Genomic DNA, 12,732 nt, shown 5'->3' on the forward strand with positions numbered 1-12,732 from the left:
AGTGAACCTGCAATATGATGCAGTGAAAGGACACAGCATCACTTCTGCAGTATTTGTGCCCTTAAAAAAGCAGACTTCAATCTAATCAGGAGCAAACATCAGCCAAACCCACCATGAGAACATTCTATCAAAAGCCCTGAGGTCATAGAGAAAAAAGAAAAAGGAAAGACTGAGAGACTGTCACAGTTTGGCGGAGAATAAAGAAACAGAATAATTAAATATAACAAGGAATCTTGGATTGAATCCTGGAGCAGGCAGAAGACATTAGGAAAAACAAAACAAAAAACTGATGAAATTTGGATAAGGTCTGTATTTTAGTTAATAGTACTATGAAAGTGAAAGTGCTAGTCACTCAGTCGTGTCTGACTCTGTGACCATGAACTGTTGCCTTCCAGGCTTCTCTCTCTGTAGGATTCTCCAGGCAAGAATAGTAAACTGGGTTGCCATTTCCTTCTCCAGGGGATGTTCCTAACCCAGGGATAAAACCTGGGTCTCTTGCATTACAGGCAGTCTCTTTACCATCTGAGCCACCAAGGAAGCCCTGCTATAGTACAGTATTGTAGTGATGTTTTATTTCTAGGTTTTGATACCTGTATTATAGTTATGTAAATTTCTAGAAGAGTTTGAATGAAATTCTAATATTTAGGAAAGAATTCATGTTCTTAATTTTCCAAAGGGATATAGAAAAAAATCAGGCTCGATACTTTTTGAAACTTGTTTCTTAGAACACTACATTTCCTTATAGGTTGGGTGACCATATCATACATTATCCAAATCAGGATTCTTTTGAAAAGCAAGAAAATGCTATTATTAATAGTATTAAAAAAAAAAATGCATGCCTAAAGATTTGGGGAAAAGTTAGGGAAGAAAAACTACAATCACATCAATCACAGCTGCTTTATTTTTATCAGTTTTATATATTTGGGTTCTGAGAAAGGTTTTCTTTTTAGAAAACTTTTCCTTTAAAAAATAAAAAATCCACTGTATTAAGCTTGCCTAAGAAACTCTCTGATAGTCTGTTCAGTCCACAAAGAGTTAAAATGCCCATGCTCTTATTCATCTTTCACAACCAAGCTCAAATCCTTTCTCTTCCACAATGCCTTCCCAAATAGTCAAGGCAAAAATTACTTTTTATTCTATCACATTTCATACACGCATCTCAAACATTTCATCCAGTTTTCTGAGAATCAGAGTCACAAGTATGGCTATTCATCTATACAACTAATCTAATATTTCTCTACCTTGGAATTATTGCTATTTGGGGCTAGGAAATTATTTTCAGGAGGGGAGTATATCCTCCAGATTTTAGAAAGCTAAGCAATAGCACCTCAACCCCAGGTGCGGCAACCAAAAATGTGGTCCACATATTACCAATATTCCCCAGGGATAAAATCATCTCCTGCTGAGAACCACTGAACTAAACGAAGAATAGAACATGATATATCATGAGTATTCAAATCAAACAGATCTGGTCTTACATTGCTAATATGGTTCTCACTAGCTGTGTGATCTTGGGCAAATCTAACCTCTCTGAATTTTATAGCTCCTCTTCTATAAAATAAGGATATTAATAGCATCAAATTCATAAGTTGTCTACAAAGATCTAACTAACTTTAATAAATAAGGATTTGTAAAAGCTCTATGTACATGTGCCCACCTGCTAATGTCTTCCAGGAAGGTGTGGGGAAGGATATAAGATTAAGCTGGAACTTGGAGTCATATTGCAAAGGCATTAAAGGAAGCCTATTGCCAATAATCAATATTGTCAATAAATAATTAACTATGTCATCATTGAATTATGATTTCCTAAAGTCCAAAGCTCAGTTCACCTCAACTTTGCCATGGGCAACACCTTCTTGGTTGTCAGGATGCCTTTTCACAGATTTATATATATATATATATACATATATATATGTACATTGTATATATGTACAGATTGGGTTACAGAATGCCTCCCCAGTCCACATCGTAAGTTTTATTTCATGAGAATTCTCTGTGGCCTCAGAATCAAAAGGCTAGAAAGAAAAAGTTGACATTACTTTACATTCAGTGAAGTTGGCATTTCACTCGAGTCAGATGCCCTTCATTTCTAGTCATTTCTGTGAGCCCTTTAAGAAGAAGATGGGCCGTGAAGACAGAGGGACAAGCTGGGCATGAAGGAGAGGCAGACAAAAGGCCAAGTCCCCATGCTGGCTCTTTAGCATTTCAAGCACCTGAACTGAATCTGTGTGACAGGAACGTGGTGTCATTTGATATGAATGCCGCCAGTCACATACTTTTCTTTAAAAGCTTTTATACGCCCACCCCTGGCTCCCTCTTTTATTCTAGTCTCAAAAACAGAGGGTCAAGTTTAACAACTCCGGTTACAGAAGGCCTGTGTGCTGGTTAGGGTAAAGGATAGGTGTGTGGTGTGTGTATGTGTGTGTGTGTGTGTATAGTATTCTTGACTTTACAGAGATTATTTACCAGCTGAGTGACTGGGCCCCTGGTTTGCTTCAGGTGCTGTCTGCCAGCAGTTCACTGCCCAGAGTCTCAGTTTTCCTTATTACAACCATCTCTTGCTTCCTGTTTACCCTGGGTAAAGAGACCAGGTTTCATGCCTGCAGGCCCACATTCCTTTGCTGAGCAGGTTTTCTAAGCCTCAGGCTACAGGTTTCACCCTCCCATTGTAGCAAGTGAAGCATGTTGAAATAAAAAGTAAGCCCATCCAACACCCAACAATGGAAATCACTTGGGAAGCTGCACAGCTGAACAGAATATTTATATCTTCCTTGCATGATTACTTGGAATTATCTTTATAGAGACACCGTGACTGTGAGTATGTTTAGGAGTATAGAGCAAAAGGGAGGATGAGGCAGAAGCTTTTTTTCCTACAAATTCTAATTTCCATCCTCATCCTATTCCATTTCCCCAACCCTCCCCGTGCATATTTGCACATGCATGCACACACACATACACACACACACTTTAAATTCTAGCTTAAGTGAATGACTCTTTGTCCAAGAACATTTTATACACCTTTGTAATTTGCAGCTTCTAATCATGTTTCTTTTACTTAAAATGTCTTTCTGCATCTGCTTTGATGGCTAACTCACTCGAGTTTCACATCAAATGTTAGCACATTTGTTAACTTCTGGACTTAACTATTCTTTTTGCTGGGCTCTGATAGAACCTTTTGATTCTCTCTATCAACAGTATTTGCACACTAAATTATAATTTGTTAAGTAGGCCCTTGGACTGCAAGGAGATCCAACCAGTCCCTCCTAAAGGAGACCAGTCCTGGGTGTTCATTGGAAGGACTGATGTTGAAGCTGAAACTCCAATACTTTGGCCACCAGATGCGAAGAGCTGACTCATTTGAAAAGACCCTGATGCTGGGAAAGATTGAGGGCAGGAGGAGAAGGGGACAACAGAGGATGAGATGGTTGGATGGCATCACCGACTCAATGGACATGGGTTGGGTGGACTCCAAGAGTTGGGGATAGACAGGGAGGCCTGGGGTGCTGCGGTTCATAAGAGTTGGACACAACTGAGCGACCAAACTGAACTGAACTGACCAGTTTTTGCATTCTCCCTCTAGACTATAAATGTCTAGAGGGCAAAATCTGTTTTATTCTTCTTGCTATCCCAACAATTAGGGCTTCCCTGGTGGCTCAGCGGTAAAGAATCTGCCTGCCAGTGCAGGAGACACAAGTTCGATCCCTGGGTTCCGAAGAGCCCCTGGAGAAGGAAATGGTAACTTACTCCAACATTCTTGCCTGGAAAATCCCATAGACAGAGGAACCTGGCAGAATACAGTCCATGGGGTCACAAAAGAGTAGGACACAGCTCAACAACTAAACAAACAACAAAATCCCAATGATTATCTACTGCATTGCTCTGCATATATTAACAGTATGCCAGGTGGATACTTCACAAATATTTGTTAAGGAATGCCATGACAATCCAGTGGTTAGGACTCAGTGCTTTCATTGTCAAGACCAATGAAATTAGTCATTCAATCTAGGTTCAATCCTTAGGGAATGAAGAATCCAAAAGCCAAGCAGCCAAGCAATTAAAATAAAACAAATAAATAAATATTTGTTCAGTCTATGTGGTGGGAAACCAAGGGGTTAAGAATATAAAGTTACATTTGATTACTAAAATATTGGTTCAGTTTCAGAATTCCCTCAAAAAATAAGAAGACGCCAGACAAAAGTAAAAAAGTGTTGGTCTGTAGCTCACTTTGATTATAGGCTATAGAGCATTCATGATCTATTCACTATTATTCTAAAGCTCTGGACTCAATCACTGGTTCCTCTCAACAAGACTCTCCACACAAAGAATCCATTAAGACAATGTGAAATCAAGCACAGTTATCAGTTAGATCCTTGATCTATAATTTGCTTAATAAATACCACTCTGTAGCATGTCTACACTGACTAAACTCACTTTAATTGCTCCTGCAAGTTGCAAGCCCTCCAAGCTTCATGTAGATTAGAGAATTCATCACGAGATTCCTTTAGCAGCTCCTCACTGATCGTGCCTCTCATTACGGGGAGCCATAGCAATGGTGGCTTAAGTTGATTTTCAAAACATGGAGCTAGTCTTGACAGTTCCAATTGGTTGGGACTTCTGACCATTTAACCTGGCCTACGTAAGTGTCCAAAGAATGACCTCTTGATGTCAGAGGGCCAAAAACTCCACCCTCAGATCATTCTAATGCTGCCACTTTCTGAATATGCATCTGAAGAAGAAGCAGGTAACTCAGGTATGCCTGCATGGAACACGGATCGCCTCAGCTTTTTCTTGCCTCCAATCATCTTTCTCCATGCCTCAGACCACCCTGCTTGTTTATCTCATAAATATCTTAAGCCTCTTGCCTTTGGGGAGGCAGATTTGAGATCTGTTCTCCTCTCTTCCTTTTTGGCTTCCTTGTGAAGAAATCCTTTCTCTGCAGAAAACCTCAGCATCTAAGCATTTGGCTTGCTGCGCATTGGGCAAATGAAACTAATTCTGTAACAAATGGCTAAAAGAAGAAAGATATGGCTAGAAGTTGCAAATATAAAGTGGATGAAACAATTAAGAATAACTGACCTTGGTTGTAAAAATATGGTATCATATCCTACCCTATCATATATCATAGCAGTGACTATGAATATGCACACACACAGACTTCCTTCTGGTTTTTAGACATTTCCTTGAGCACTGACAAATTGTTTGAATGGAGAAATACAGTTATTATAATACCTCAGTCAATTCACTTAACCACTCTAAGTACCTTCACTTTTAAAGTGGACGTAGCATTCTGACCTCAAAGAGTTTTTGTTAGTTGAATTACAGGAAAACATGCAAACTGTAATCAGTAAATATCATGTAATTACAAAATTTATATGAAATTATTATGTCTTATAATAATAAAAGCTATACCAAAAATGTTATTTTCTATTTTCACAACTATTTTATATGAGTAATGCAAAGTATGTGAATGTGCAGATTGAAAAAGTTGGTAAGGCTTGGAGATAAGCAAGAATATCTGGAAAGAGTTGACTATCATACTTATCAGATGTAGAAATGATGTAGAGTTAGTGAGATAGGTAAAAGAAGTAATGAATTTTGACATAGTATTTCATAAATTAATGGAGATTTTTAGATCAGTGCTCAAGGACTTAAAGATAGTATAAATTTTAATTTGAATGCAATTTACCCATTAAAGCTCCTTCCTCAGGTACCTTTCAGCCCAATCAATCCCATGACTCAGCTTTGCCCCAGTGCTGTATGATCTGACACCTATATTACCAGTTCAACTTTCTCTCCTGAGCTTCAAACAGACCTAAATTTCTAACTTCCTGGCAACCAGTTCAACTCCACCTTCCAAGAACACTTCAAACTCAACACGTCCTAAACAGAATCCCCAAATATGCTCTTCTTTTAGTCCTCTCCATTTAAATTAATGGACTCACCATCTACCAAAACAGACCATACCATCTTTGACTTCTTCTCATTCACCTACCATATCCTATCAGTTATCTTCTTCCACTGATATCCTGAATATCTCAAGATTTCTTCATTTCTCTCCATTCCTAGCACCCCTAATGTAGTTTAGGTACTTATATGTACCATATGCACCAATACAATTATGGTTAGAAATACATAAGATTAAACTCCAGCTAAGCTGTCTGTGTCTAAGACACTCCATGCACTTTCAACTGTCTCCACATCTTTGCATCTGATCCAAACTTCTTTTTCAGTTCTTCAATACTTATTTTAAAATCTTTGTATTTTTATCTGCTTCCTCTATTAAGCAATGCCTTCCACAAAGGCAAGAATCTTGTCTCATTTATATTTGTATTCTTAATCACCATCATAATACCAACAACTTGTAGGGACTAGAAAACATTTGTCAAATAAAGAGATTCCAAGTGCTATAGAATAAAAGACTCTGAGTAAAAACAAAAAATGAATTTTATAAATGTACTTTTAAAAATAAATTATTCCATTAGATCATAAATAATTTGAAATTTTTGACTGTGGATAGCTCAGTTCAACATAACTCTCTCTCTTCTGCCATTGTGGTTTTCCTAAACTGAATTAGGGCTTCCCTCGAAGCTCAGTTGGTAAAAAATCTGCCTTCAATACAGGAGGCTCTGTTTCAATTTCTGGACTGGGAAGATCCCCTGGAGAAAGGATAGGCTACCCACTCCAGGAGGCTCTGTTTCAATTTCTGGACTGGGAAGATCGCCTGGAGAAAAGATAGGCTACCCACTCCAGTATTCTGGCCTGGAGAAAAAGAGTCAAAGAGTCAGACATGACTGAGTGACCTTCATTTTCAAATTGAATTAAATTGTTTCAGGTATTTCATTTAGTTATGCATTTTCCCCATATTCTTTTACTTTTTCCTATTTCATTCATGAGAGAAATTTTAAAAAAACTAGTTTAAATCACCCTTTAAAAATTGTATTATACCAAAATATTCATTTAAAAGGGATTCTATATCCCCAGAATTACTATTCTTATTTATACTTTTGCATTAATATAACTGAGTATTAATCAAAGCTAATTTTGGAAAAAGTCCTAAACACAAATAACTTTGTGACATAAAAACCAAAAACAAAAGAGAAACCAAGACACAAAGAACTGGATCAGAGCAGTCATCATCTCATATCCCAGACTGAGATCACTTGTTTTCTTAGAGATCTGGGACTCAGGGTGGCCTTCGACTAAGAAATGGTTTGGCAAATGAAGGTTCCAGACTGTTTTTAGGAAGAAAGAAGACTTCGAAAGAATAGTTGAATGAGAAAATCCTTAAAGAAAATACAGTTAACAGATTCACAAAGTAGTTTGATGGACTGAAAACCAACCAATTAATTAACCAACCACTCGCCCCACTCATACCCATGTATGCATGCACACACACATACACACATACACACACACACTAACACACACACATACACCCGCTATTCTTACTTCCATCTAAGGAGAGCTATATGAACCTCAAGTTTCCTTTTTAGCCTTGGCTGATAGGAAGTCTTGGACAAAATGTAATGTTTCAGTCTACTAGCTGCATTCATGGATATTTGGGGGGTAGTTATTCCACCACAGCCCCTTTTTAAAACTTTCTATTTTATATTGGAGTACAGCCAATTAACAAAGTTGTGATACTTTCAAGTGAATAGCAAAGGGACTTAGCCATATGTATACATGTGTCCATTCTCCCCTAAACTCCCCTCCCATCCAGGCTGCCACTTAACATTGAGCAGAGTTCCCTGTGCTATACAGTAGGACCTTGTTTCCACTCCCTTTTGATATTTTATTTTTCATCTTCCTTTAAAGTATTCGATTTTATTTCTATATGGCAGAAAAAAATAAAGCACTATCAAGTATTAGAGCCATGCAGTGGTATTTCTCTGCAAGTAACAGGACTTGTTTTTTAGTTCTTTACCCTGAATTTCTTCCCCCAAAGAACACTCAGAGAATAACTGCTTAAACATACCAGGTATGAGAAATAGGAGAAGGCCTGGCCCAGGAAGTGATGGATGCCATAGCCAAAGCAGGTGGTATTCATTTTTGACTTGTAATAAAAAAAGTGACTACTACTTCAAAATATAAATTATATTAATTATTAGAACCAGATTCCCTTTAAAGGCAGGAAATGGTTTTGGAAACATACATTATTAAGCTCTTTCAGGTGGATTAACATGTATTTAAAAAAAAAGAAACAGATAAATGACTCTGCACTTGAATAAGGAAGAGGAAAAGAACAGGGGTTTGGGGAAGAACAAGAGCAGGAAAGAGAAGACGAGATTCTGAGGCAATGCATCTGAGCATTATTGTTAATAATATCTTTAAAAATAAGAAGATCCAATATTCCATCTGAAGTTCTGGGCATCATTGTAATGTAAATTCCTATCATATCTCCCAGAAGTCCTCAGTGAGTCTTCTGTCATGTATATGTCTTTGTGTCACTGTTATGTTATTCTATATGACTTTGGATGGTTAAGAGTCAGACTAGGGGCTGATGTTGATGCTTGGGTTGTGGTATGATGAATTAGAAGAATCACATAATCCACACAATGAACTAATTTAGCGCCTTCAAGAGCTTGACATCAGAGGCAAACCTTGAGGCCATAAAGCCCTGAAGACACCTACATAAATCTTAAAAGAACACTTGCCTTTTGCTGAGAACAGAATGGGATTCTAGCCAACTTCACTTATGTATTAGAGGAAAAGAAGACCCCGTCTAGCTTCTAATCACATACGATTTGCCTCAGATCCTTTTTGTAAAATAATGGATTTATCAATTTAAATTATTTGTTTCTACACATACATACTCGCTTACATGAAGAAGTGTGTTTAAAATAAAGCAAGAAATGGAATATATGCCATCCAACCATAGAAAGACTTAAATGCCGACTGCCATATTTTGAATTTATAACAAATAAAGAATTGTGATATTCTAAAATGATGACAGCCTATAAAGATAAAATAGAAAGGACAGAGAAGGCAAGAATTTTGAAGCCCTTATGTATATTCTTATATATATCTGGTTTTGTTGAAAATACAAAGTCTGATTTTTCACTGCATTTATAGCTCTGTTTTACTTTCTGACTATTCAGAGTGTCCAAGGACAGCTTAAGTCTCCCTAAGAAAGTTGAAATAATAGTAGAAGGGGACCTCTCAGCCTTCTGAGACAAATTTAAAATCTATTTGGGAAGATGAGATTTAAAGACATAAAAAATACTCTTAATTTCTTTACAATTTATGGAGCATTTATATATAGTTTATCCCATTTAACCTTACAATGGCCCAGTGAGATTCAGAGGAAAGGCAGTTGTTCATCATGTCCATTTTAGAGATAATACTACCAAGGCCTAGAGGAAAAAAGTGATTAAACATGATCACAGAGCTATATCTGACTTCCTACTTAACACTATTCTACATTCCTTCTCTGAATAAAATAATCATAATTTAATTATACCCAGAAAATTCTATATATACTGTAAGCAATAAACAAAGATAAACACAAGTATTGCAATTTTTCAACAATATTACACTACAATTTTTGCTTAGAAATTAGCAAGAAGAAATAGCATCATATGGTTAATATAAATGTTATGCATTTTTTCTAATATAAAACAGCTCCATTGTTTACTAAAATAATTCTATAAATCTATTATAGCTTTTGTCTATATAAAACCCAGATTGAATCTTATCATTTCTTTAACAGTACATGTTTTAAAAGCACATAGATTCTCCAAAAAACTCATTTAAGGGTGATGCCCAAGCTGCCTCCTACCTTGCAAATTTCAAGAAACTTCTCACTTGTGTATTTCATAGGGTGCTCAGTGAAGGTAGCATAAGGCACCTCAGTGGACCATGGATTCCAGTGGACTAAAAATGACTGCTGCTCAGGACTCCCCCAGTAGATCCTAAGGCCTTCTCCTTGTCTCCTGTAAGAAAGAAGCTTTCCTTTAGATTAGTCAACTTCATTAGATTAAACTAAAAAGAAAAGGATGCAAAGGAAATGTACTACCCCAGTCAGCCTTGGTATTGATGCTGAGATAAGAGGCTGACCTACCAACTAGCTGAATTCTTCCAAGGAACTTAAGAGGGAAGAAAAGGATGGATTTGGTCTCAAACATGAAGAGTGAGGGACAGAGAGGCCTGGTGTGCTGCAGTAAATGGGGTCGTAAAGACACGCCTTGGCAACTGAACAACAACATGATGAGTTCAAGGTGTTGTTGAGAAGTCTGTGGGTTAATGCTTGGTTGGAAATGTGACTCAGGTATTCTGGACAGAAACCAAGGCTGGAAATAAGGATACTGAAGTGATGCCAATATTCTGATGGTCAAAGTTGAAATAAGGATATTGAAGTTATGCCAATATTCTGACGGTCAAAGTTAAAAGAAAAAGGAAGAAAGAACAGTCAAGATGGCAGGACAAGAATTGAAACATGGACTACATAGTCAACATAGGAGATGGTTTCAAGGAGAAGGAAGATAATAACTACAGAATCTACCAAGCAGTAAAACCAGGCAGGAAATGACTGAGAAAAGACATTGGGACTTCTGTAGTAGAAGGGCATGTTTGATCTCTAAGAGAATTGATGGCCAATTCAAAATGCGCTATGACCTCAGCTTTTACGTCTCCTGGTTCTCTATTCTCTGCACACATTTCATCCACCAGAATTGCAGCAACAAACATGCCAGAGCTCTGCCTGGTCACAGTTCTGATCCACAGCACGTGGGAAGCACCACTATCTTTAGAGCCCGGGCCTATTTAGTAAACCCAAGTGCAGAGCAAGAGAAAGTTGGTTTGGGAGTGTGACAGGAGGGGAGTTGTGGGAGAGGAATGCGGTCTCATTGAATAACAAGTCTGTAATCTCTGGCCTCTTCTTTTTGTCTGTACCCTTCAGAATTTACAGTTTGTGGTTTTAGACATTTCTGAATGCAAAAAGGTCCCTGAGGTTAAGCCAATCTCAGGTGCTTTGCATTCGACAAGCTTTGAAACTAAGTTGCCTGTAATTCTAAGCAGCCCCATGGAACATCACAGAACTCTCATTTCTTCTAGAAATTAAATCCTGGGATCTAGAAGGAAAAACCAGAGCTCAATTGTGATGCCTTCACAAAGCTGTCACTTCCTGTATTAAGGATAGATTCCTTTGGGAATGTCATTGTGGTTTCCAAATGTTTAGCCATGTAGAGATGTGTATAAACACAATTTCACACCTCCATATAAAACACCCCGACTGGCCTCAGCTGCTTCTTACACAAGGGAAGTATGAAAAGAGCCTGGAACATTCTGCTGCCCAATTCTCAGATTTTTGATAATTCTATCTGAAAGCTGATATCCAGCCTTTTTTTGTCCTTAATCCTTTGCCCAGGAAAGAGAAGAAAAAAAAAGAAAGAAAGAAAAAGAAAAGAGAAAAATTAAAATATTGAATATCGCTAAAGTTCCCTTTCTGCTGGTTCATTTTCTTAGCTGCTATACTGGCTTCCCTGATGGCTCAGAGGGTAAAGAATCTGCCTGCAGTGCAGGAGACACAGCAGATGGGGTTCGACCCCTGGATAAGAGAGATCCTCTGAAGGAGGAAATAGCTACCCACTCCAGTATTCTTGCCTGAAAACTCTCATGGTCAGAGAAGCCTTGTGGGATTCAGTCTATGGGGCTGCAAAAGAGTCAGACACAACTGAGTATACACACTGACATTTATCTCCCCCCGCCCCCACCCGTACTTTACTTCATTCCCTTTTTTTCCCTGGCCTGATAATAAGCCTTAAACTCAATGAATATTCTATGTATGCTGGTTAATGGAGCATTCTGGCTTGAGTCCATTAAAACAACTTGCATGATACAATTATTTACTACTTCATATGTCAATTTATGTGCTGGATGCAATTTTCCTTTTATCCAAAGGGGATGAAAATCTGCCAAGATAGCTTTCCCAATAAATATAGTTTATATTCTTTCACTTTAGGGAAACCCCCAAAGGAAGTTTAAAAGCATGAAATTCAAGAGGGACCCTATTTCTAAGCAACTGATCAATTTGAATGTGGCAATGCCTTTCAGAGATGTAGTATACTACTTCTAAATAGACAAGTTCAGCCAACCTTCTCTCCTGAGCTCCAGAGGTGATAGCTGAGAAGAGAAATCTACAACCGAGCAGTTTCTCCAAAAGTAAAACTAAAGTGGTATTTCTCAGCAAATCTTTTAGAACCAGAGTGCCATAAAAATCTTACCATATTCATATTCTATCAAATATCATTAGGGCAACTGTGGAGAATATGACCAGGAATGCTTTATTAAACAGTTTTTTGTGGTACCATGGGAGTGGTCATCCAAGGGGAGATAATAGAATAAAAAATGCAATGAACAGGAAGTCACGGAGTGCTATGGCAGAGTCTTGGTTTTGACACTTAATGCTATGTGACTATATACCCAAGCTCATTTCTCTTTCTGAATCTCAATTTCCCCATATTTTCTTTATGGTATCTCCATGTGGTGATATTTTGTGACCTCAGTAACTCTGTGTAAGTGGTGTAGACAGCTATGGACATGATGCTACTAGAATTACCCAATCAAAGACATACAAGTTCTACAAGAAACCTACGGACTATGACTTCTTTAGCTTCAGTTCAATCCAGTTCAGTCGCTCAGTCGTGTCCAACTCTTTGCGACCCCATGAATGGCAGCAAGCCAGGCCTCCCTCTCCATCACCAACTCCCAGAGTTTACTCAAACTCATGCCCAT

General features: G+C 37.9%; 1 protein-coding gene across 3 annotated transcripts in view; it reads right to left on the reverse strand.

Moving 5' to 3' along the window:
• TPRG1 (tumor protein p63 regulated 1) overlaps nt 1-12,732 on the reverse strand; it is a 177,237-nt gene that overhangs the window by 17,315 nt on the left and 147,190 nt on the right. For all 3 annotated transcript variants that reach the window (XR_011487246.1, XR_011487245.1, XM_070466246.1), the window contains exon 5: nt 9,779-9,932. Coding sequence is in view for 1 of the 3 variants with exons in the window: in XM_070466246.1 (XP_070322347.1) it covers nt 9,779-9,932 (154 nt within the window). In the remaining 2 variants the exon portion in view is untranslated. The remainder of the gene's footprint in view (nt 1-9,778; nt 9,933-12,732) is intronic.

Source organism: Odocoileus virginianus, chromosome 4, assembly GCF_023699985.2.
Source record: "Odocoileus virginianus isolate 20LAN1187 ecotype Illinois chromosome 4, Ovbor_1.2, whole genome shotgun sequence".
NCBI classification, from domain to species: domain Eukaryota; kingdom Metazoa; phylum Chordata; class Mammalia; order Artiodactyla; family Cervidae; genus Odocoileus; species Odocoileus virginianus.